The 27,704-nt window shown below is 38.7% G+C and overlaps 1 protein-coding gene across 4 annotated transcripts in view; it reads right to left on the reverse strand.

Moving 5' to 3' along the window:
- ARHGAP21 (Rho GTPase activating protein 21) overlaps window positions 1-27,704 on the reverse strand; it is a 132,353-nt gene that overhangs the window by 48,471 nt on the left and 56,178 nt on the right. For all 4 annotated transcript variants that reach the window (XM_018057106.1, XM_018057103.1, XM_018057104.1 and 1 more), the window contains one exon: window positions 27,409-27,433. In XM_018057106.1, the coding sequence (XP_017912595.1) occupies window positions 27,409-27,433 (25 nt within the window). The remainder of the gene's footprint in view (window positions 1-27,408; window positions 27,434-27,704) is intronic.

Raw genomic sequence — 27,704 nt, forward strand, 5'->3', positions numbered from 1 at the left:
CTCAAAATTTTCCAAGCCAAGCTTCAACAGTACATGAATTGTGAACCTCCAGATGTTCAAGCTGGATTTAGAAAAGGCAGAGGAACCAGAGATCAAATTGCCAACATCCGTTGGATCACTGAGAATTCCAGAAAAACATCTGCTTTGTTGACTACGCCAAAGCCTTTGACTGTGTGGACCACAACAAACTCTGGAAAATTCTTAAAGACATGGGAATACCAGACCACCTGACCTGCCTCTTGAGAAATCTGTATGCAGTTCAGGAAACAACAGTTAGAACTGGACAAGGAACAACAGACTGGTTCCAAATAGGGAAAGGAGTACGTCAAGGCTATATATTGTCAACCTGCTAATTTAACTTATATGCAGAGTACATCATGACAAATGCTGGGCTGGATGAAGCACCAGCTGGAATCAAGATTGCCAGGAGAAATATCAACAACCTCAGATATGCAGATGACACCACCCTTATGGCAGAAAGCGAAGAAGAACTAAAGAGCCTCTTATTGAAAGTGAAAGAGGAGAGTAAAAGTTGACTTAAAACTCAACATTAAGAAAACTAAGATCATGATATCTGGTCCCATCACTTCATAGTGATGGGAAACAATGGAAACAGTGACAGACTTTATTTTGTGGGGGCTCCAAAATCACTGCAGATGGTGATTAAAAGACGCTTGCTCCTTGGAAGAAAAGTTATGACCAACCTAGACAGCATATTAAAAAGCAGAGACATTACTTTGCCAACAAAGGTCCATCTAGTCAAAGCTATGGTTTTTCCAGTAGTCAAGCATGGATATGAGAGTTGGACTACAAAGAAAGCTGAGAGCCAAAGAATTGACGTTTTTGAACTGCGGTGTTGGAGAAGACTCTTGAGAATCTCTTGAAGCTCTCTGCAAGGAGATCCAACCAGTCCATTCCAAAGGACATTAGTCCTGAGTGTTCACTGGAAGGACTGATGCTGAAGCTGAAACTCCAATACTTTGGCCACCTGATGAGAAGAACTGACTCATTTGAAAAGACCCTGATGCTGGGAAAGATTGAAGTCAGGAGGAGAAGGCGACAACAGAGGATGAGATGGCTGGATGGCATCACTGACTCAATGGACATGAGTTTGGGTAAACTCTGGGAGTTGGCAATGGACAGGGAGGCCTGGCGTGCTGCGGTCCATGGGGTCGCAAAAAGCTGGACACCACTGAGTGGCTTGAAATGAACTGAACCACAAAAGTGACTCAAAAAAAAGAAACAAATAAAGCAACATCTATCATCAACTCCGCTTACGTATTTAGCTATTTCTTTTGAAAGAAAGCCTCTAAAAGCAGAGAATGCTAACTCTCCTTAAAATGCAACAAGACACAGTGGAAACTGCTTGTGCTTTCCACAGAAGACAGGTCTCCAAATTCCTTGCTTTGCCACTAGATAGTCCAGCTGTAATTAAATAAACTTTTTTACTTAAAGAAATGATTACTCTTTCTTTCATAGCACAGAGATATGTTTTAACATTCTTGAAAAGTTTCTAGGATTCAAAAGATAGCATATAAATGTGCTCAGCATAGCTTAAAAGTGAAGTGAAGTCGCTCAGTCGTGTCCGACTCTTTGCGACCCCGTAGACTGTAGCCTACCAGGCTCCTCCGTCCATAGGATTTTCCAGGCAAGAGTACTGGAGTGGGGTGCCATTTCCTTCTCCAGAGGATCTTTCTGACCCAGGGATCGAACCCGGGTCTCCCGCATTGTAGTCAGACGCTTTACCGTCTGAGCCACCAGGGAAGCCTAGCATGGCTTATAACTGGAGCAATTTCTCAGTAAATGTGCATTTCCATTCACAGTGTTTAGATGAAGACTAGTTCCATGTTTTCAAGAATTAAAAACTCGAAAAGTCATAAAAATACACCTGCAAAGTAGCTATCATTCAATTTTTAAAACTATTTCTATTTATCAGATCTCTTCCCAAGGAAACTCTATAAACTCTCTATGTTTAGATGACCTGAAAATATTCTAAATCCTTTGGTCACTTTTCATTAGCTATGACAACCCCAACTGAAGGAAGTAAGAGAACTAAATGCTAGTTAACTCCCTACTATAAGGAAGAATGTTCTCATTCTGAAGAGATGTTTGTTGAAATACTTAGGGATGAAGTATTAGTAATCATCAATTATCATATTTTATTATTACATTGTTACATTTTCATTATTATAATGAGAAAGATATCTGCAACATAATTTTCAAATGATTTGAAGGAAAAAAATAAACCTAAATAGCCAGACACTCAGAGACACATATGGATGGACAGATAAAGCAAATATATCTTAAACATGTTAATTGCGGAATACAGACAGACAGACAGGGCATTTGCTGTACTCTGAAAATTATAATACAGAGTTTGGAAAATTTTTCTGTATGTGCCAAGCTTTTACTTCACAGAACTGGTCATCTACTACTTACAATTACACATTTATTCGTTTACACGTTGCTTGTTTGTCTTTTCAACTAAAATGAAGAACAGGGATTTTTGTCACGTTCACTGATGCTCAGAGACGTAACAATGCCTGGCACAGAATGGACATTCGATAAATCATTGCTCAATAAATGAACAAATTTCTTATTTAAATCTTATATCAAGCTTTCTCTTACAACTAGTTTGAACAGGAAAAAAAAATTCTTTTCAATTTAAGTCACTTAAAATGCAAACACTTAATTCCAAACAAGTTGGTAATCAGGCTCGGTCCTTATGTAGCCAACTCAACATTCACAGCAGTGGGTGTTTAAAGAAAACCATTTACTTTTTACTTGGCTAGAGATTCGAAGGTTTAATAAGTTTTGCTGTATCAAGTCATTGCTTCATGAAAAGATTTATATAATAAAAGAAAGGACACATTTTTCTTTTTATTAATGACTTGCAGTCCACCATGTCCCAAAGGTGATTATATCATACCTACATTTAAAAAAACACAAAAATATAAATGACTATTAATGACTTCTACAAAATAGTAAAAAGCTGGCTATATAGCAATATAGTGACTTCTGAAAGTTCTCATAGGAACTTTCTTTTTTTAAATATAAATTTATTTATTTTAATTGGAGGTTAATTACTTTCACTTACACAGAATAAATGCAGTTCAAAGTAATTTGGTTTTAATTTCTATAAAGGAAACAATAACTTGGCAATGACCACCACTATAAGTTCAGAGCAACTTTGCCACATATCGACCAATCCTTCAATATACCGTGCCTGAAAATACATGAAGATGGAGTACACTAAAAGAAGGGCCGGCCGTACAGCAAACACTATTTTAACTGCTGAGAGTTGTACTCTGATCCTTCTCGTTCACTTTCCTTTCTAGACTCTCTACAGAATTCTGACTTGATATCACTACTGTAGATGTTATCCAATTTCTTCCGGACAATAGAAAATCTTCCCAGAGGCATCCATTAATTACAGACAGGTTTACTAAGAAAGATCCCTCTCTTCAATTTCTGTATGCCTTGACTTTAAGTCTTATGTTAAACACATAGTTCATTAATTTTAAGAGCGTCTTCTTTTTAATATATGCTCTCTGCAGTTCCACTAGAACTGGAAATCACAAGCATCAAGTTTAAAGTCTGTGTTGTTCAATCTCCTATGCCTTTGGTTTTTTACAGTCAGTTTCTAGACATGCAAAACTAAAAGTCCAACCCTGTGGCGATTCATCAGGAAAATTCACCCCTTACTTCCCTGTAGGATCATTTGGCGCAGTTAGTGGCTTCCTTGGCCATTCTCAGTAAAACGTTTCTTTCAATTCTGCATGCGTGTTTTATAATTTCTTAGTTTTCTAAAGACCTTATTCAAGCGTCATTTCCTTACCAGAAGAAATGTGTCTTTTTAGCACACACATGTAACTAAATCTTTCTGTCTTTGAGAAAAGGAAGAAGATGGTGGTGATCTTATGTGAATCAGAATGGCTAAAATGGGCATGTACTCCAGGAAAGTCCCATTTTATTCTATTTTGCCACTTAACATACAATTAGTAAAGACTTAAATAAGAAGATGTATAAAGCATATATGAAGTTACTTGAAGGTGAAAGTGACACTTTGAAATCAGAAAGAATGCAAATACTTTTACATTTCAGTAAATATGATTAGTCGGCGGGGCGGGGGGGACAACTAAAAAAACAATAATGAATAGGTGGTAGCTGCCATCCAAACGCTGAATGAGCATCCAGGTGGGCATGATTTTTACTCTCCATATCCCGTACAATGCAGCAGTCAACAGCTTGAGACCCATGACCGGATTACAGGGTTTAAAATCCCAGCTCTACCACGTACTTTCCAAGAAGGGTTACTGGATTTTGCAAAAATTATTGTCCATCAGAAATTCAAATGTAATTCAGCATCCTATGTTTTTATCTGGCAATCCCATCCTCAAGGGGTTTTAAACAAATGATCTGTTGGTGCCCCAGTTAACTCATGGGAAAAATGAGAATGATGATCATTTATTTCTTTTCACCTGGCAAGGTTGTTGTAAGGATTAGAAGAGAGAATCCATTAACATATTTATATAATGCTTCATACAAGTAGGTTTTTAAGGAATGTTACTACTATGCTAAGTCGGATGATAACCCTTTAGGTTTACGTAGAGAGCAGGGGTGAATGAGGCCAGGGACACAGCACTGTCACAGGGTCAGGGCATGATTAAAGACTGGTCTAGAGGGGAACGATACAAACTTAACCGTCAGAGCAGAGGGAAGCTGAAGAGCAGAAACCAAAGAACAACGAAAAAAAGAAGGGAGACTGCACTAAAACATTTCCAGTAACTCTGACACAAACTACAAATCTGCCTTAAAGAGTGTGTGTGTGCGCAGTCATTCAGCCACATCTGACTCTTTGGGATCCTAAGGACTGTAGCCCTCCAGGTTCCTCTGTCCACAGAATTCTCCAGGCAAGGATACTGGCGTGGGTTGCCATTTTCTTCTCGAGGGGATCTTCCCGACCCAGGGATCGAATCCATGACTTCAGCATCTCCCGCACTGGCAGGAGGTTTCTTTACCACTGAGGCATCTAGGGAGCCCAGTGTATTAAAGAAATTGTGTCTAAAAGCCAGAAGCTCTAATGACCCTCTTCTCTGGAGAACGCTAAAACCTAAAACAATTGGATTTAAATTGTTTCAAAATTTGAAATATGAAGTACACAGAGCAAGCAGACTAAAGCAAAACGATTATTTTCCGAAGCAACAGATTTTGAACTATACCAGTTACAAACGAGAGCCTATAGTGAAGACACACAGAGGGATAGATCAGGGAATCCTATAGTTCTCTGTTCCCTACAGGGACAAGAAAAATGTATTTCTTAGCAGTTAAAATAAAAAAAATTCCTTAAACAAAGAAATACCATCTTACATTTCAACCAAAAGCAAAGCAGCAGAAAACAATGGCAATTACTCAGATTGAGATTTTTTTTTAATTTTCCTTCTCTCTCAGAATTCACAAACATGCTATCAAACAACTTTTTAAATGAAAACAAATCTGTTTTCATAATGACAGATTTAAGTTCTTTTTTATCTATTTCTTTGCTATTAAAAAAAGAGAGAGAGAGAGACAAAGACAAAGAAATGCTCTTTCTATCTCTACACAAGAAAAGGCTGTTGAAATTAAACTGGGCTTAATATGAAAGTTAGATAAGCCTTAGAAGGCATGTGCTCTCCACAAAGGCAGAAAGCTAAAGAGGTCACATAATGGAATGCTAAGGCTCCAGGCATTAATTATTTAAAGAAAATCAATTAAATAGCTCATTGAAATTAAAATCTATTTTTCAGACCCCTAATAATTGAAACCCTGTAGATTGAGACAGCTATATCAAAGTTAAATGTGAATGATGAAAAATGATCTTTGCTTCGCTTTGCTGGGCTGTAGATCGCTACAGGCGAAGAAAGAAAAAAACAAACCCCGGGCGTGGGGAAGCACGTACTAAGCCTAAGTTTAGGAATATGGCTCTACTAAGGCAGAAGTGATAAATACGAAATTCAGACTAGTAATTACATCTGGGGGGACGAGAAGAGAAAAGAAACTGTATAGAAAGGCCTTAGTCATATTTGTAATAATTTATGTCTTAGAGAAAGACAGAGAGGAATGAGGTGGTGCCGAAATATTAGGATGACATAGGTAGTAAGCATTTGGAAGTTACATTTCCCCTTTATTTTTCTGTTTGCCTGAAATATTTGATAGCTCCTTTTAAATTGTTGAGAACAGACTTCTAAAAAAAAGAAGAAAACAGGCTTCTAATTTTCACTTTAGGGGTCTGGTTCGCTAATGGCATACAAAACACTTTTAGAGCCTAACAGACTGTTTAACATCAAAAATCCACATGTATCAATGATGAATATACATCTTATATGAAAATTAAGTAGAATCCAATGCAAGAGGACTGTCATGGCAGATTACTGGCTCCTTTTCTCTTCTCTTCTCTTCCCTGTAAAGGCAGAAGCACTGAGAGAAAAAAAAAAAAAATCGCATTCCAGCTTTCTAAACCTAAGTGTTTCCAAACTTCGTCTTAAGACAATTCTCATTTCCACAGTGATGCCTAGTACTTTAAATTTTATCTCCCAGGCCTCCAATCTGTTGTCCAACAAATCTTATGAGCTTTAAAGTCCAAATACCAATAGTCTCTAGACAATGTGCCACCTGTCAGGTCTCAATCACATTTCATCCATTATAAGCAAACACACACTTGCAATTCAATCTCATCTTCAAACAACATCAAATGGAACAAAGCAAAGCAAGAAAATCTGCTAAATATTAATATACAGATCATGTTCTAACTTAATCATAACAAACTTTCTTTCTACCCACACCAGTCTAATTTTTTTGTTTACTTTTTAGTGTGGAAAATGTCTAGAATTTACAAAAGTAGAGAAAAACAGTAGAATAACCTCTGGCCATGACATAATTTAAATAATTATTCAAAATCTGTCATCTTGTTTCATTTACACTCAAATTTTCTTCCTAAAGTATTTTAGTGCAAATCCTAGGTATCATGTCAGTTCATTCATAAATACTTTAAATATGTCAGCATGATTATTAACATATCAGAACTTTACTTCCTGCTCCTTGGAAGCAAAGCTATGACAAACCTAGACAGCATAGTAAAAAGCACAGACATCACTTTGTTAACAAAGATCCATATAGTTAAAGCTATGGTTTTTCAGTAGTCATATACAGATGTGAGAGTTGGACTATAAAGAAGGCTGAGCACTGAAGAACTGATGCTTTCAAACTCTGGTGCTGGAGAAGACTCTTGAGAGTCCCTTGGACAGCAAGGAGATTAAACCAGTCAATCCTAAAGGAAATCAATCCTGAATATTCATTGGAAGGACTGATGCTGACGCTGAAGCTACAATTCATTGGCCACCTGATGTGAAGAGCCCACTCATTGGAAAAGATTCTGATGCTGGGAAAGATTGAGGGCAGGAGGAGAAGGGGGTGACAGAGGACAAAATAGTTGGATGGCATCACTGACTCAATGGACATGAGTTTGAGCAAGGCCCGGGAGACAGTGAAGGACAGGGAAGCCAGGTGTTCTGCAGTTCATGGGGGTCACAAAGAGTCGGACACGATTTAGTGACTGAACAACAATGAAGGAAAGATATAATCTGTTCACAGTTCTCCATACTATATAGTTATCTTGCACAATGTGTATCATATAAACTGACAACAAACCCGAGACTTCCTTACCTCAATCTCCCTGAAAGCCTAACATTAAGGCAAAGTAATTTCATGACATAGAAATGTTAGCACCAAAAGCTATGAAACAAATTTAGAAAGGTCTCACATGTAAAATCACACACACACACACACACACACACACACACACACACACAAACGCACAACCCTAAAATTAAGTTCTGGAACGAGTGGAATGCTCTATCTATGTATTCAAATTCAGTGATGTCCTATATACAAGAGAATATACACCACATGAAAATCTCTGGCACACAGAACAGTGTCTGGCATACAGTGGACGTTCTGTAAATATTACTGCTGATTGTTTCAAGTTAAAGTCCTGGTAAATGCCAATATCAAGACTGCCCAAAATCAACTGAGAGAATTGTTTCAGGAACAAAGCGATTACTGTTACTGCCACTGATCTGTACGATTTCTCTGAAATAAGAAAGAAAACGCTGTCACTTATTAGTAATTTGAGTATACCACCACTAGGTGTCAGTTGCGAGCCATAATTTTCCGGCATTATAAATCTCCCAGTCAAGAAATTCTCTGGAGGGTGTTATTCATTCAACAAATATTTACTGAGCTCGGACAACAGACAACTTGCCAGGAGCTGATTACTCTGCGACAAACAAAACAGTCCTGGGATCTGTCTTCTGGAGTATTTGAAGTTTCTGCAACATCGTTTTTTTCCCTCTCTGAAGCTTCAGGAATTTCACAAAGTATGTATCGCATGTGGATTCACAGTCCTGTTATTCCAGTTGTACTGGATTTTAAGTTCTCTGCAAACCCAGAAAAATGTGCCACACTGCACTGACCGCAGGCGACTATCTTTCCATCTCTGACCATACCACTGCCTGACCACGTAAATGATAAAACCTGCCCATCTTTCTTCAAAACCTTAGTCCTCTCTAGTCTTCAAGACTATCCAGTCTCCTAAAGTGTATTTTAATCTCCCATGATCTGTATTTTAATCTCCAAAGTGATTATGAGAAATCACTTTCTCATGTTTACCCACAGATCAGTATTACAACCAAACTCACCAGCAACCTCAACTTCCTCTCCCCCTTGACCTTCCAAAGCACTCCACCAGCTATGGACAATTCCAACCAGACCCTCCCTCTGCTCTCGTTCTTGGTGCGATGTCACTGAGTCAAACTGTGTAACCCACTGATTTAGAGTTTCCCAGTTGAGCTAAGTGTTTGACACTACTGACTAGTCTCTTGCTTGTATTGAATATTTTAATTCCCTTTCCCTTGAGGTTGCCATATCAAGCTTCTCATAACCTTCGAGGACTTGCTCTGCCATCTTGATTCCTCACACTGTTTAGATAACTGTACCTCTTACTTCACTCTATCTCAACTACTGTATCCTCTTTTTTTCCTTTAAAAAAATCTTTTCCTACCCATACCTCCGCTTCCCTGGTGGCTCAGTGGTAAAGAACCTGATTGCCAATGCAAGAGATGAGGGTTCAATCCCTGGGTTGGAAGGATCCACTGGAGAAGGAAATGGCAACCCACTCCAATATTCTTGCCTGGAAAATCCCAAGGACAGAGGAGCCTGGCAAGCTACAGTCCATGGAGTTGCAAAGAGTCGGACACAACTGAGTGACTAAACGACAAAAACACCCTTACTTTCCTTTGTTCTACCTCAGCTGAGGATTTAGCTACCAGCATTCTTCAGGACTCGGCTCCCGAAATGGCCTCTTCTCAACTGTAAAACCAATCTCTTTCTTCTTCTCTCCAGATCTCGTAACACACAAAAGCTTTCCAAATGTAAAAAAACAACGGAACTTCTCCCCACTCTGCCACATAGCTACCACCTCTCATTCTCCATCCCTTCATTTTCTTACTTCTTAAAGAACAGTCTACACTCACACCTACCTTCATTTCTTCACTTCTAATCCAGTTTCTCAGACATTGACAAGAATCTCTGGGGGACAGCACGCCCACCCCCACCTCCCACCCAGTCCCTGATCTAATTCACATCACAGCCCACTGACATGCCTGATTCCCTCTGCCCACTGCCCTCAAACGGTTCTCAGTAACTTTACCAATCTGCTACTTGTCAGTCAGGTCAGATCAAACGGTATCTTTTTAGTCTACATCCTAAAGAATCTTCTAGGATGGATGACAAGTTACCCACCCTCCCTTAAAATGATCCTCTCTTAATTAGCAAGCCATCAACTCCTGGTTGTCCTTATACCTTACAAAATGTATTACCAGACTTCCTTTCTGACTCTTCTTTCTCTGACCAGCTCTAAGATGCTGCCTTCCCTTGGGGTCTACCTTTATGCTGGATGTCATCATCTCTGACTGTATTTGTGACTAGTGCTTAACTGTAGCATACAGAATGATGGCTTCCAAATTTATCTGCAGCTCTCACCTCTCCTTATGAGCTCTACTTCCAAAACTTCCACCAGGTACTGAACATTCTACAGGCATTAGAAATATTGTTGTTGTTGATGTAGTCACTAAGTGGCGTCCAACTCTTTGCAACCCCATGGACCTCAGCATACCAGGCTTCTCTTTCCTTCACTGTCTCCCAGAACTTGCTCAAATTCATGTCCATCGAGTCAGTGATGCCATTCAACCTTCTCATCGTCTGTCACCCCCTTCTCCTCCTGTCCTCAGTCTTTCCCAGCATCAGGGTCTTTCCAGTGAGCTGGCTCTTTGCATCAGGTGACCAAAGTATTGGAGCTTCAGCTTCAGCATCAGTCCTTCCAATGATTGACTGGTTTAATCTTGCTGTCCAAGGGATTCTCCAGAGTCTCCTCCAGCACCACAATTCAAAAGCATCAATTCTTCAGCACTCAGCCTTCTTTATGGTCCAACTCTCACATTCGTACATGACTACTGGAAAAACCATAGCTTTGACTATATGTAATTTTGTCGGCAAAGTGGTGTCTCTGCTTTTTAATATGCTATTTAGCTTTGTCAAAGCTTTCCTTCCAAGGTGCAAGCATCTTTTAATTTCATGGCTGCAGTCACCATCTGCAGTGATTTTGGAGCTCAAAAAAAGAAAATCTGTCACTGTTTCCACTTTTCCCCCAATTATTTCCCATGAAGTGACAGGACTGGATGCCAAGATCTTCATTTTTGAATGTTGAGTTGTAAACCAGCTTTTTCACTCTCCTCTTTCACCCTCATCAAGAAGCTCTAACTTACCCCAAACTAAACTTTTTCCCCAGGGAAGGAGGAGGAGGGTGTTTCCCTTCTGTATCCCTCAATCAGTGGTACCTCCATCCATCCACTCACTCATATCAGAAAAACCAAGCAAAAATCACAATTCATCTTTAACTGGTAACATACATTCTACCCCCAAGTCCTACCACCAAAGTTGGGCAAATACAATTTCTAAATACCTCTGAAATTTGTTCTCAAATGCTGGTTTTCCTTTGACCTGATAAAATCCTGTTCAGCACAAAGCACACCCTATCTAAGAAACCCTTCCCTGGTGGTTAGATGACTCTCTGTGCTCAGACCCTGCGACAGCTGTGCAGACTTCTTTTTTCCTACCCTTGTGTAATTGTTTTACACCTTCATCTTCTATCATCCTATATAAAGAGTTATTAAATGGATATAGGCCAGGAACTGTTCTGGGTTTAAAGAAAAAAGTAATAGACAAAGCAAAATTGGGAGGACTTTGCTGGTGGTCCAATGGTTAACACTCTGTGTTTCCAAGGCAAGGGATGTGGGTTTGATTCCTGGCCAGGGAACTAAGATCCCAAGTGCAGGGCAAGGTGACCAAAATAAATTAATAAATAGAAGCTCACTGAACTGTAAGACCTAAAAAAGATTAAAAATAAAATAAAGTTGGAATTCCCTGGCAGTCCAGTGGTTAGGGCTCTGAGTTCCCAATTCCTGGCCAGGGAACTAACATGCTACATGCTGTGTGGCCATAAATACGTACAAACCAATTCCTTTTAACATTTAAAAAATAATAATAATCTTTCCACTTGACAATCCAACTGAGGCAGAAAAACGTCTGGGAAAAAAGTAGCAGGAGGGATGGTGAAAGGTGTGAAGGAGAGAAATGAGCAGGGTGAGAAGGGAAGGAGAGGGAGAGGCGGGGTGGGAATGCTATTTTTAGGAAACGGGCAGGGAAGTCCTCTCTAGCAGGTGACATCTGAATCACTAGCTAAAGGAAGTGAGACTAGAGGCCATATTGCTCCCTTCCCAGCAATTAGTTTAGTGACTGGCTCATGGCAATGACTCAACAAATATCAGCTAAGTGAACGAATAAACAACAGGAAGGATATTTCTAGACTTAATGCATTTAGCATTCATACGCAAAATATTTCTGTTGCAGTTCCACGCCGGAGATGAAGTTACTGTTAAAATTTTGAAAGCAGTTGAAGAATCATTATTAGAATTCACTTTGGGGGACCTTCCCTGGGGGTCCGGTGGTTAAGACTTCATGCTCCCAATGCAGGGGGCACAGATTCTATCTCTGGTTGGGAAACTGAGATCCTGCATCCTACATGGCATGGCCAAAAAAAAAAAAAAAATTCACTTTTTATTATTAACTGGATCTATGAATCATATTTTGAGTACAGACTAACTGGAAAGAAAAAAAAGGGCTTATCTGGCTGTGTCTGTGACCAAGGTCTTAAGTTACAGAGCAACTAAGAAAAGACAGCTCAGGATCACCTAGTTACAGGTAATCTCTGGAACAATATTTTCTTTAGAGAAGTGATTTCCAGGACAGTTTGGAACATTAATACTCCAAACATGTGCTTCCCTGGACTTTCACCTTTATAGCTCTGTTATTCAGTATCTCCAATTAGTTCTCTGAACTCCTAGATTTCATATTTCCTAAAGCATTTAGAACCATTAAAGAGATTTTAAAATTACATTTATCATCTTGACTGCCAAACTACCTTCATACAATATCTTACAAAGCCTTAAAATCTACTCCAAAAATTGGATTTCTGACAATACCTACTTGTAATGTAATCAAATTCCCTTCATTTTAGATTATTGTAAAAATGGTTTCCTGGGACCTTCTAAAGTGAAGTTAATTTTTTTTTTTAAACTTCTCATTGAACGTGACCAATGTACCAGTTTATTTCACAAATTCCTACTAAGGTCCTGGATTACTGTATTTTTGCTATTAGTGTTCCAGCTTGTGCACTTATCAACTATATGAAAAAAGATTCCTGGTTTTAAAAAGTGTCACTGAGACTTTGTGTTAAAGGGAGACTGATGGGAGAAAGAAAAATAGAAAGGAACAGTTTTGGGAAAAGAGACAACAGTTCAACAGGTGAGGTCAGATACTAATGTGCTAACTTCTGCAGTTTTGGGAAAAGTCATTTGGGAATAGTGCCATGTGAAAGCAGTGGCACCCCCTTTATTCAATACATTTACTCAACAAATATTTGTGGTCCTACTACATGTCATGCACTTAGCAGGCACTGAAAAGTCAATGATGAATTAAAAATTCAGTGAAAATTCCAAAATTCAATGACAGTTTCTCCCCTTAATGATTTCTGTTCTCAAAGTAACACATAAAAACATTTTCTTAATAAACATAATGACTAGTCTGAGTATGTAGGAAAATTTTACTTTGAACCTTCTGATGACCAATTATTGATAAGACAGAATCTCTCTTCTTATTTTTCTATTTTCCTGTGTCAGGTCTGTGTTCGTCTTTACCTCTCAGGAACAGGTATATAAGGAAGCAGAAAGTCTCTACTTGTTTACCACAATCACTTAGATTAACTGTGTCCAAAATACGAGCAGGGATTTTCCATAAGAGAATCAGGGAAAGAGACTACCTGCATCTTCCACTAGCTGTGAAATCATCCCCGTATCTGTGATCAGACATGGCATCTACTCCCCCTTGTGCAAAATATCCTTTCAAACACTTGAAAACTATTGAACATATGGAAAGCTATCAAGTTTGCCCTTTAACAAAAAGTTACAAGCTCTTTCAATCTTAAAAAAAAAAAAACACACACACATTGTGTTGTTGTTCAGTTGCTAAGTTGTGTCCGACTCTGTGATCCCATGGACTGCAGCACACCGGGCTTCCCAGTCCTTTACGATCTCCTGGAGTTTGCTCAAATTCATATCCATTAAGTCAGTGATACTATCTAACCATTTCATCCTCTGCTGCCCTCTTCTCCTTTTGCCTTCCATCTTCCCCAGCCTCAGGGTCTTTTCTAAAGAGTCAGATAGTCACATCAGGTGACCAAAGTATTGGTCACTTCAGCTTCAGCAACAGTCCTTCCAATGAGTATTCAGGGTTATTTCCTTTAGGATTGACTGGTTTGATCTCTTTGCTGTCCAAGGGACTCTCGAGAGTCTTCTCCAGCACCGCAATTCAAAAGCATCAATTCTTCAGTGCTCAGCCTTCCCCATGATCCAACTATCATATCCATACATGACTACTGGAAAAACCATAGCTTTGCCTGTATGGACCTTTGTCAGCAAAGTCATGTCTCTGCTTTTTAACATGTTGTCTAGGTTTGCCACATCATAGTTTCAAATTATATATACAAATCTCTTTAAATTTATAGATAATATATTTTACATTTATATATTTCAAAACCATTCATATGCTTATATTCATATTTATTATACATTTACTATATATAAATATTATAAATAATAATATAGTGATATACATAAATAAGTAAATAATATAAACATAACATAAAAATAGAAATAAAATACCATCATGTTCACATTTGCCACTCTCCTACCCCCGCAAAGCAGGATTCTCCTAAGGGCCAGTGTTGGCTTGGGGACTCCTCTCTGGCCCGATACAGGCCTTCTACGAGCTATGCCATAATTGCCTTCCTACCAGATCCTTCCTTTTCTCTCTTCTTTCCCAGGTGACAGACCTGTATCACAATTTTAAGTCTTCCCCATCCTTGCTGCCCCTTTCTACAGGCATTTCCCCCAATCAACCTGTGCCATGCCTAATAGTGTTTTGCCATTGTTTCTGTCTTGGTGTTTGCTTCTCAAGGAACCCAAATGATATACCAAATTTCAAAAAGGCCAAAGTTCACCTTCATGTGAAAGCTATCCTTGAACAGACCTGCAGAAATTCTAAATAAAGTAGAAAACCAAATCTGGTAATATATAAAAAGTATCATACATTAGGAACAATCTTGGTTTAGTTCTATAATGCAAAGTCAATTTAACATTTAAAAAATAAATCAATATAATTCACTATGTTTAGTTGCTCAGTCATGTCCATGTTGTGAACCCACGGACTGTAGCCTGCCAGGCTTCTCTGTCCATGGGATTTTCCAGGCGTGAATATTGGAGTGGGTCGCCATTCCCTTCTCCAGGGGATCTTCCCCACCCAGGGATGGAACCCAGGTCTTCTGTACTGCAGGTGGATTCTTTACCATCTGAGCCACTGAGGAAACCCATAATTCACTATTTTAAGAGTTTAACGGAGAAAAAAAGTCCAATGATTATCTGAAAAGATGCAGAAAAATTAAAAATTCATTAGTGGAAGAGATATACCACATTCATAGATTAAAAGATTCGATATTTCAAATATTCAACTACTGTAAATAATATAAAACCAATCAAAATTCTAGAAGAATTTGTATTGGGTTTACTAAAAAGTTCATTCAGGTTTTTCCATAATATCTCGTGTCTGTGTGTGTGTGTGTGTGTGTTACTGCAGATGGACAAGAATAGCCAATCCAAACTTGAAAACAAAACTGGAAAACGTATTCTATCTAACAGCAACCCTTATTATATAGCTGTAGTAATTAAGATCAGTCTTGCTCCAAAGAAAGTGACCAATGGAATGGAACAGAGTTTGGCAAACTCTTCTGTAAAGGGCCAGATGCTAAATATTTTAGCCTTTGCAGGATTCATACAGTCTCTGTCTCATATTCTTTTTTTAAACAACCTTTTAAAAATATACAACTATTCTTAGTTTGGAAGCTGTACAAAAAATGAGCCACATGTCAATCCCTGGAATAGAATAAGGTCCAGAAACCAACCAAAACATATAGAGACACTGTGTGAGCAGGTGGTATTACTGAGCAGTAGAAAAAGTACAGATTTTTCACTGAATATTGCCAGGCCAATTCATATCCATAATGGGAAAAAATTTACCTTGATCCTATACTACGTGTAAAAATAACCAATTACAAATTGTAGGTTTAATTGTCAATGATAAAACAATAAAGTATTTGGAAAATAATAAAGGAGAATATCTTCACGACCTTGTAGTAGAAAAAAAATTTCTACAATAATATTCAAAGTATTAACTTTATAAAAGAAAAGATTGATAATCTGGGATCTTCCTGACCCAGGAATTGAACTCAGGTCTCCTGCATTGCAGGCAGATTCTTTACCATCTGATCCATAATGGAAGCCCTAACCATAAAAGAAAAGATTGATAATTTGAACTAAATTAAAATTAAGAACTTCCCTCTATCAGAATCACTAATAAGAACTTCCCTTTATCAGAATCACTAATAAGAAGTTGAAAGGCAAGTCACAGCAGAATATCTGCTAAATACAAAACTAAGAAAGTCTTCATCAAAAATATTTGACGATTCCTACAAATTAATTATTTAAAAGGACTGATAGCTAATAACCAAATAAATGGTAGTCAACTTCATCAATGTCAAGAAACTTTAAATTAACCCAAATTCCACACCACCACACACTCACTAAAATGAATAAAATTAAAGACAAATGTCAAGTGTTGGTAAAGATATGGAGCAACTAGAATTCTCATACCCTGCTGATGGATGTGTGAGCTGGTATAATCACTTTGGAAATGATTATAGTGTTAGCCATACCTACCAAATGTGTGCATACCTACGTGCGTACCTATGATTCAGTAATGGCATTCATTCCTAGATATAAATACCCACCAGAAATGAGTATATACATGCACAAAGTACACGTAAAAAGATGGCTCATAGTTGTACTGCTTGAAACAGCTGAACATTGGAAACAAATCTAAATATCCACCAACAGTAGACTGAATAACTGAATCGAATATGTTTTTTGTTTTAAATCAACTTTCTTATGACCATAAAATGTACCCATTTAATAGTTCATAAGCTTTTACAAATGTACAGACCCATGCAACCACCACCACAATCAAGATCTAGAACCTTCCCATCAAGCCAAAAACTTCCCTTGTGCCCCTTTCCAGTTAATTCGGGCAACCACAGATTTGTTTAGATTTGTCTTTCCTAGAGTTTCACATAAATGGAATTAGACAGTGTGTACTGTTTGGTGCTTGCCTTCTTCATTAATCAAAATAAAGTTTCATAGGAAAAGCATGAGAAACCAAAGTAGATAAACAAGATTTCACCAAAACTTAAAACTGTGCGCATCCAAGGACATTATCAAGAAAGTAAAAAGACAACCTACAGAATGAGAGAAGATATATGTAAATCATATATTGCCAATGGAAATGTAAAAATGGTGCAGGTGGTATGAAAAACAGTTCAGTAGATCCTCCAAATGTTAAACAAATAATTACCACATGACCCAGCAATTCCACTCCTACATATATACCTCAAAGAATTTAAAAAGAGGAATGTAAACAAATACTTGTATATGCATGTTCGAAGCACTAATCACAACAATCTAAAGGCGTCTTCCTAGTGACTCAGACTGTAAAGAATCTGCCTGCAACGCGGGAAACCTGGGTTCAATCCCTGAGTCTGGAAGATCTCCTAGAGAAAGAAATGGCAACCCACTCCAGTATTCTTGCCTGGAGAAATCTATGGACAGAGGAATCTGGTGGGCTACAGTCCATGGGGTCTTAGTGACTCAGACTAAAGAATCTGCCTGCAATGTAGGAGACCTGGGTTCAGTCCCTGGGTTTGGAAGATCCCCTGGAGTAAGAAGATGGCAACCCACTGCAGTATTCTTGCCTGGAGAATTATGGATAGAGGAACCTGGTGGGCTACAGTCCACTTGGTCGCAAAGAGTTGGAAAGGACTGAGCAACTAACACTTTCACTTTCAAAGGCAGAAACAGCTCAAATGAATGGATAAACAAACTGTGGTATGTACAAACAACATACCATTGTTCATCCATAAAAAGGAATGAAGTATTGATATATGTGCTGCTGCTGCTGCTGCTAAGTTGCTTCATTCGTGTCTGACTCTGTCCATCCCCATAGACGGCAGCCCACCAGGCTCCCCCGTCCCTGGGATTCTCCAGGCAAGAACACTGGAGTGGGTTGCCATTTCCTTCTCCAATGCATTAAAGTGAAAAGTGAAAGTGAAGTCGCTCAGCTGTGTCTGACTCTTAGCGACCCCATGGACTGCAGCCTACCAGGCTCCACTGCCCATGGGATTTTCCAGGCAAGAGTGCTGGAGCGGGCGCCATCGCCTTCTCTGTGATATCTGTGACACAAACATCAACACTAAAGTGGAAGAAGCCACACGAGAAAGGTTGCACATGTATGATTCCACCTATATGAAACATTTCACATAGGTTAAGTTCCTCGGGGACAGAAAGCAGACTGGGGGTTGCCCAGGACCAGGGCAAAGGGAGAACAGTGAATGACTGCCTACTGGAGACATGGCTTTCTTTTTGCGGTCATGGAACGTTCTGGAACTAGATAGAGGGGGCAGATACACATTGTACACACGCCTTTTAATTCTGTGCTAAATGTCGCTGAATTGTTCACTTTAAAATGGTGACCTTTATATTAGGTGAATTTCACCTCAAGAAAAGAAATGTTTTGGAGATTGATCCCTGATGCCATGTGTAGTCCACAAGCAGGTATACCACAATTTAGCCACCCATTCATATATTGTTTACTATTTTGGTCAGCTCAATCCAATGCTTTATTTAATATGAAAAACCAACTATGAACAATTCTGTACAAGTATTTTTGCAGTCATGTTTCATTCATCTTGGGTAAATACCTGTAAGTGCTCTTATCATTTCACGCACACACACAAAACAAAAAAAAGTGTTATCTGTCGTTACATAACTGAATCAAAGATGAAAACCAATTACAGACATTAAAGTAATGATGCTTTATCCTTAAGCCCAGCAGATTTAAGCCAACAGTACATGTTCAATTATAAAAACAATGAAGAAACTAAAGAACAAGTCTGAAAGGCTAATCCAATGTTAACCAAATTTTACCTGAAAGTTGCATCAGTGATTTTTTTTTTTAATACTGCTTGACTTTCAAGGGAACAGAACCCTCTTTATTACACATTTTCAAGAATGAATTATGTGACAGTAAAGAGCTTTCTGTGGTGTTGGAGAAGACTCTTGAGAGTCCCTTGGACTGCAAGGAGATCCAACGAGTCCATCCTGAAGGAGATCAGCCGTGGGATTTCTTTGGAAGGAATGATGCTAAAGCTGAAACTCCAGTATTTTGGCCACATCATGCGAAGAGTTGACATATTGGAAAAGACTCTGATGCTGGGAGGGATTGGGGGCAGGAGGAGAAGGGGATGACAGAGGATGAGATGGCTGATGGCATCACTGACTTGATGGACGTGAGTCTGAGTGAACTCCGGGAGATGGTGATGGACAGGGAGGCCTGGCATGCTGCGATTCATGGGGTCGCAAAGAGTCGGACACGACTGAGCGACTGAACTGAACTGAAAGAGCTTTCTGAGAAGCGGGGGTGGGAATTGAGAGAAAACTCTAGAATCAGAGTGTTCAGTTCTACCACTTGCTATGTAGACACTTTGTGCCTCAATTTCCTCATCTTAAAAATGGAGGTGTCAATGTATGGCAAAAACCACAACAGTATTGTAAAGTAATTAGCCTCCAATTAAAATAAATTAATTTTTTTTAAATGGAGTTGATAATATCCATCTTAGAAAGTTGTGATGATTAAATGAGTTGACCATACAGAGTCTTAGAACAGCAACCGGCACATTGTAAGTTAGGGGCTGTTGCTGCCACTCCACTCTGCCACCACCACCATCACCACCACCCCCACCATTATCATCACCCCATCACCATCTTCATCATCACCATCATCACCATGAACATTAACATCATCAATTCTACTTTGTAAAATATTTTCAAGACAGCTTAAGACACTTATGTTCAACTGAACAGCACTAGATGTTAATAAATGTATGTAACTAATTAGTATATTTACCAAGTTATTAGTATATTTACTATACGCTAATATGGACTGGTTCCAAATAGGAAAAGGAGTACGCCAAGGTTGTATATTGTCACCCTGCTTATTTAACTTATATGCAGACTACATCATGAGAAACGCTGGGCTGGAAGAAGCACAAGCTGGAATCAAGATTGCCAGGAGAAATATCAATAACCTCACATATGCAGATAACACCACCCTTATGGCAGAAAGTGAAGAGGAACTAAAAAGCCTCTTGATGAAAGTGAAAGAGGAGAGTGAAAAAGCTGGCTTAAAGCTCAACATTCAGAAAACGAAGATCATGGCATCTGGTCCCATCACTTCATGGGAAATAGATGAGGAAACAGTGGAAACAGTGTCAGACTTTATTTTGGGGGGCTCCAAAATCACTGCAGATGGTGACTGCAGCCATGAAATTAAAAGACGCTTACTCCTTGGAAGGAAAGTTACGACCAACCTAGATAGCATATTCAAAAGCAGAGACATTACTTGCCAACAAAGGTCCGTCTAGTCAAGGCTATGGTTTTTCCAGTAGTCATGTATGGATGTGAGAGTTGGACTGTGAAAAAAGCTGAGCACCGAAGAATTGCTTTTCAACTGTGGTGCTGGAGAAGATTCTTGAGAGTCCCTTGGACTGCAAGGAGATCCAACCAGTCCATTCTAAAGGAGATCAGTCCTGGGTGTTCTTTGGAAGGAATGATGCTAAAGCTGAAACTCCAGTATTTTGGCCACCTCATATGAAGAGTTGAGCCATTGGAAAAGACTCTGATGCTGGGAAGGATTGGGGGCAGGAGGAGAAGGGGACGACCGAGGATGAGATAGCTGGATGGCATCACTGACTTGATGGACGTGAGTCTGAGTGAACTCTGGGAGATGGTGATGGACAGGGAGGCCTGGTGTGCTGCGATTCATGGGGTCGCAAAGAGTCGGACACAACTGAGCGACTGAACTGAACTGAACTGAATATGGACTTTCCTGATAGCTCAGTTGGTAAAGAACTAATATACCAAATATTAGTATATTTACTAAGCTATATTTAGTATAACTACCAGAGGAATTCAAAGCTCAAAAAATTTAATTGTCAATACAATTAAAAATGGATCCAAAGAGGTTCAGTTAATGCTCCTTTTCAATGACAAGGGATGAGTGAACCCCACTCAGTATTTCTACATTTCAAAAGTAACAAGAACACAATCCTGACACCCTATCACCACGCCACAGACCACAGATCTACGCATAATAAGAATTTCTTCTTCTAACCAATTTTCAGGTCCATATTTTAGTGTTCTATTATCCTAAGGGAATAGGTTTTCAATCTATTAATGGAAATCAATGGCATAAAATATACTCAATTTTCTCAGCTCTTCAGAATTTAGCTCTTCATTAAAGTGAAGAACATTTGCTCTCTAAACATAGTGAGTGCTGTTCATTAAATGATGAACTAGGCCAATTATATTTCTCTCTGGGGGGATTTGGAATTATTATGATAAGAGAGGAAGGAAGGAAGGAGATGGTGAGCGTGTACTTTCTACCGCGGTCAGCACGTGAGACAATCAGGTATAATCAAAACTGTCTGTAAACATTATCTAAATCATCCTGTAAATAGTGGAGTTTGGGCCTCTGGAAGATCATATTTCAAGATTTTGTTGTTGATACTCTGGTTTTAGTTGCTTTCCAGGTCCTATTTCTGGTGCCTGGCACATTTGGGTATCCTATGCTGTTTAACTTTGAATTTGGAGATGCCCTATTGGTTTTTTAGAATTAACACATCTTCCTAAGGTGGCTTAGGCACGGGGAGAGTTCTATTTCTTGCCACTAAAATATCCTTCATTTGAAAACTCTAACATAGTCTATAGAGCTGTTTAGTCAGAAGTGACTGCAATCACAAAATACAAATTTTTACTACTGAGAAAGTTTACAGATTCCCCAGATATCTTTTTTCCTACCATTAACATGCTTGAATATAAAATTTAATGCCAAAGTAGAAATCCAACAGTTACTGAAGCATCCAACAAAATGATATACAAATTTTAGAATCTTGGAAGTGTCCCTACACCTAAGCTGAGTCAGAATTTTTCTCACAGAACAAGTAAAAGAGAAATAATGGTAATTACAGAGACCTTCAATTATTCTTATTCTTGACTATTTATGAAGTTATGATTTAAGGCACAATAGGATGTCAGCAAGATAGCAATTATTATTATCACCAAAAAATATTTTTCTACCTCAGTGGCCTTTTTCTTGTATACAGCATCTGTATTATAGTGCAGAAAACTAACCAACAAGAATGAAAAATCTTAAAAATCCAGAGAGTACACATATATGAGAAATAATGAGATATGAGAAATAATATGTAACTGAATGTAAAACTTGGATAAAGGGAATAATCAGAAAGTTAAGTGGCAAAAAGAGACTCCACTAAATTGCCAAAAGGAAAAGAATAACAAAACAGAACCTTTCAACTGCTGCACAGAATTCTGGCAACCTAGCAGGATCTCTTAGGAGCTTGAATAAAATTCTGGGAATTCTTTTCTCTCCAGTGATTCTAGGCACTGACTCGGATCACTGCACCGGAGGCTGGGATTCTAGTTCATTAAATAAAATTCATAGAAAAGGATTTTTGTAATCTCAATACTCTTGAAAATTAGTCTGAAAAGGAAATGAGACTATAAAATGAATATTGAAACGTTCAGCTGAATCAAAATAACAGATTGCAAGTCGTCTGTCTCCAAACAGGTTGTATTTTTAAAACAGGTCTATAAATAACTGTTCTCAAGTCAGAAGAAATTTTTTCACTGAGAATATGTTCTGAGAGACCATCCGATCAGTTTATTTGAAATGGTACTGTTAGTACTAACTGTAAGTTCAGTAGGCTCCTGTAGACCAGCCTGTGACCCCCCACTGCCAACTGGGATGACAAAAGCAAGCTTGGCCCTGGGCGGTAAAAGGACATAGAGCACCAGGAACTCTTTAAACGCATCCAGCTTTCCAGGTCCACTGCCAGCCAGCTATTCAGACTCCAGGAACAAGGGACGGTTGCTTCTGTAAGATGTCTCTGGGGCCTCTGAACTTGGTGCTTCCCTCACCTTGCGGAATTCTTTGTCCTTAAGTGTTCACAAATACGGAACATTTGTTTTCAACTTTTCCAATTCAGAGATATTTCACAGAATTAATTTCCTAACGCAGTAAATGTATCCAGTATTTATCTACTAATTCTTGACACTACATAAGTCAAACAATTTAAGTCAACAGAACACTTTCAAAAAGACGGACTTCAGAGTTATACAAGCCCGATGTGGGAGTCCAGATCTGTCACTTGGCTGTGTGATCCTAGGCAAGTTACTTTACAGCTTTTTCACCTTCAGTTTCCTCATCTACAAAAGGGGAATATTGTCTTACACCTCAAAGCATTATAGCAAGGCTTAAATGGGATAATAGCATGTATTATGATTCCTAGTATAAAGTTTTCGATCATATATTAATTTCTACCACCCTCCAAAAATTCTCTAAAAATCAAGCAGTTCTCCAAGTATATTACAAACATACCTAGATGACTGGTTTAAGTATTCTCATAACTTTCCATATTCTTCTTCTTAGGAAGAAAACATACAGATGTTCCGGACTATATAAATAATCTTAATTTGACAGATCTTGCTTTGCAGGAGATAAGGTGCTTGAATTTCTATCTCTCTTATTTTAAAAATCTTAGCTACGTTGTATTTATTTTAATTCTTTTATTAGCATTTTAGGGCTTCCCTCAGAGCTTAGATGGTAAAGCATCTGCCTGAAATGCAGGAGACAACGGTTCAATCCCTGGGTCAGGAAGATCCCCAGGAGAAAGAAATGGCAACTCACCCCAGTATTCTTGCCTGAAGAATTCCATGGACAGGGGAGCTGGGTTGCAAAGAGTCAGACATGTCTGAGCGACTAACACACATATTAGCCTTTTAAATTAAATTGTTAACCAAGCTTATAATTATTATCTCCCTCCATCTGTTGGACTCCTGATAAGTTTATTACATTTCAACTATTTACATTCTTTGATTTTTAAGCTATTAACTATATCTCTTTTAGTTATTAATATACTGACTGACTCTGTATTTTCTTAAACTGTTAACATTTTTCTTATGTATGATTATTCCCTCACTGACAGCATACAATGCCAGTAGAATAGCCAGATAATTTAATCTCAAACTACAGTGGTAACTTTCAGATCAAAACTCAGTTATGAGGGATAATAATCATTAAAGATCACTGGATGTGTGGTTTTGAATATCCATTCTCCTAATAGTCTTAAGTATTGTCACCAGATCAAGCTGGACTGTTGGGGAACTGTACTCTTGGGGGCCACTGTTTTAGTGTTCATCCCTATAACCTAAGGTTTTTCAACCTTAGCACTATTAAATTCTGGGCCAGATAATCCTCTGGGGGTGGGGTCTTTCGGGTGTATTGTAGGATTCTCACCAGCATCTCTGATCTCTCCCTGCTGGGTACCAGAAGCACACCCTCCCCGCCACCCCAACTGTGACAAGCAAAAATGTGTACTGATGTTCCGTGTATCCCCTGGGGAGGAAATCTGTCCCCAGTTGCAAAGTTCTTTAGACCAAACTGGACCACGGGCTTTTGAAATTAACTTACACTGAAGAATCTGTTAAAAATATTCATGTAAAAGGATGGTTTGAGGATGTTACCTACATTATCTTTGTTTCCATTATGAGGAACCACAGGAGAAATCTGTCTCAGACTCCAGTGCAAACCAGATGTTGTTTTCTCATGGACAACATGAGTCCTTGTGCTTAGTCACTCAGCCATGTCCTACTCTCTGCGACCCCATGGACTGTAGCCCGCCAGGCTCCTCTGTCCATGGAATTCTCCCGGCAAGAATACTGGAGTGGGTTGCTATGCCCTCCTCCGGGGGATCTTTCCAGCTCAGGGATAGAACCTAGGTCTCCCGCATTGCAGACGGTAACTGTGAATCCTCAGCTAATTCTTAAGTAATAATCCTTCCTTCTTTCCCTCTTTTTTTCCCCCCACTGGGAAAGCTCAAAAGCGAATTTACAGCCTGTGTTTGATAACAGTGCAGGATCTTCAGCACACATTCATGTGGACTAAACCTCCCCAGTGTCAGTTTAATTCATCTTTTTCCCCATGAAAAGATGGGGCTTTTCTCATAGCTCAGTTAGTCAAGAATCCACCTGCAATGCAGGAGAGTCCAGTTCGATTCCTGGGTTGGGAAGATCCACTGGAGAAGGGATAGGCTACCCACTCCAGTATTCTGGCCTGGAGAATTCCACGGGCTGTACAGCCCAAGGGGTCATAAAGAGTCGTACACGACTGAGCCACTTTTCACTCTCCCCCATGAATGTTTTAATCTCATTTTTATCTTAGTATAATACATGCGTGCGAACACAAATTCTTTTTTCAATGAGATTAAATATAAATTAATAAATAAACAGTATTTAAACTGTAAATTTTCCCAGCAGACCACATCCTTTAGTCTCGCTTATTCCTACCAGTCCAAATCTTCAGCTGGATCTGTATCTTTCAAGTTTTCCCTTATAAATGTTTGATTCTGTCCAGTCAAAACATATAATGAAGCCTGCTCACTTCAGTGAACAGATATGTCAGAAATACAATCATCTGCAGAGTACAGTTTTACAACTAAGCCCTTCTACATTTATTAGCAGTATATCTCTCCCAGTAGAAACTAGAACATGAGCGGCGTTAAACTCTAGGTGCAGTGTCCAGTAATTGCCCAGGCATTAGCACATCAATCCACAGGGCGATGGGGAGACAGGGCACCCTTGTCTTTCTCATGCTGATGCTGGTTCTGTCAGTTTTGCCTTTCGCCACTGAGGCCAAGTAACATTTGGAATCCATCCTGAGCCCTGGAGCATGACAGATGGTGACACAGGAGTGGCCCATCTTGCACTACGGTGATAACTATGAAGGGCCCTACCTCACCCTGCACACTCAGATTATTTTTCATAGTGCTGAAAGAAACCATTTTCCTCTCATTTGAACCCTGAACATAACACCTCAAATCAGAGATGCTATTACAAAGGTGTATCAACTGGGGAGAGGATGAACACTGTATGGCCTATTCAGGCAGGGGAAAACCACTCAGGAAAAAATAAAAAGGAGCACTGTTAGTACCTACACATACAATATGGTGAATCTCAAAAGTACTATGACAAGGTGTGGGATGGATTAGGAGACTGGGATCGGCATACACATACTACTATGCATAAAGTCGGTGACTAATGAGAACCTACTGTATAGCATTACAGCACCTACTGTGGGGACCTGAATGGGAAGGAAATCCACGAGGGGATGTATGTATACACGTGGCTGATTCTCCTTCCTATACAGCAGAAACGAACACAACACTGTAAAGGAACTATACTCTTATTGAAAAAAAAAAAAAAAAAACATGCCAAGTGAAAGAGAAAAAAGAGTACACATTGTATTTTCTGTTTATAAGAAATTTGGGAAGACGCAAAACTCATCTATCATGATGTACAGCAGATCAGTGGTTGTCTGGAGCCAGCAGTGTTGACAGCACAGTGGCACAAAGGAACTTTACGGATGATGGAAAGGTTCTTTTCAGAATCACACCTTGATTGGACTGGTGGTTTCCCAAGTGATGTATTTATCAAAACAAAACCTTAAGTAAACAATACATTTCATTGGTGCAAATAGGTATTCTTGCTAAAAAGGCATCACTTCAAACAAAAGATAAGAAAACATTGGACAAAACCAAACTGAAGGACACTGTCCAGAAAAACCAAAGTTTCAAGGCCACGGATTTTAAGGAAAGACTGAGAAGCTGTCACAGACTACAGGAATCAACAGGTCGTGAAAAGTGAATATAATATGAAATCTGGGAACAGAAAAGGGGCAAAATCCAAATAAATTTTGCAGTTTAGAGAGGAGTGTCATACCAATACTAATGTCTCGATTTTCTTGGTTGTACCATAGTTATGTTTTTAACGTTGGGGGAAGTTGAAAGAAAGAATATACAGAAACTCATCATTATTTTTACAAGTTTTTAAACACCTAAAATTATCTAGAAATAAAGTTTTTTAAATAGGTGCGTTTTATTGTGTATAAATTTTAAGTCATTAAAGTTCATATAAAAATAAAACAAAAATAAAAATGGCAGCTTTTATGAAATAACCCTATCCCTAGGCTGATTTTCCTTTCAAGCCCATTAAATATGTTTAAATCAAGAGTAACTAGAAGGATCAAAATATTTCTCAATATTTGAACCAATAAATCTAGTAAATAAAACACACACCAAATCACTAAATTTATAAGATTACTAATTGCATAAAAAAACCTCAGAATTACTTTCCTGAGAACCATGATACGTTCCCCTACATAACACTAATATATAATTGACAATAAAATCATCACACATTCAGATCATAGTGATACAAGGGAATCCATAAAAATTTGAAGACTACAGTAAAAATGTTTAATTTCTATGACTTTCACATCTAGAGACTCTTTTATACTTGGACTCCAAAAACTAAATCATCTCATTGAATGTTACTTAAAGAATGGTAGGACATGAGTAGAAAAACTATCAGAGAAAAATTAAAACTTTTATAAACATACCTCCTCTGTTGCCATTTTCTTCATCCTACAAAACAAAAAGTATAAATTCATGTGAATACTTGTTTAAAACTGGTAAAATCACAGCAAGACTCAACTAAATTCAAATTGCTCTCCTGAAAATGTGCCAACTACAATCTCACTAACAATGCCTTTTGCCAGAAGGATGAAGCTGTCATGCATGGAGATGGAAAAGCTTCAGGTAAAGCCAATTTAAGGAGGACAACAGAAGTTCAGTTTCTAACATACTGAGTGTAAACTGTCTAAAACAGACATCCAAGGAGAGCTGTCAGAAGTGG

The sequence above is a fragment of the Capra hircus genome, chromosome 13 (assembly GCF_001704415.2).
Source record: "Capra hircus breed San Clemente chromosome 13, ASM170441v1, whole genome shotgun sequence".
Lineage (NCBI taxonomy): Eukaryota > Metazoa > Chordata > Mammalia > Artiodactyla > Bovidae > Capra > Capra hircus.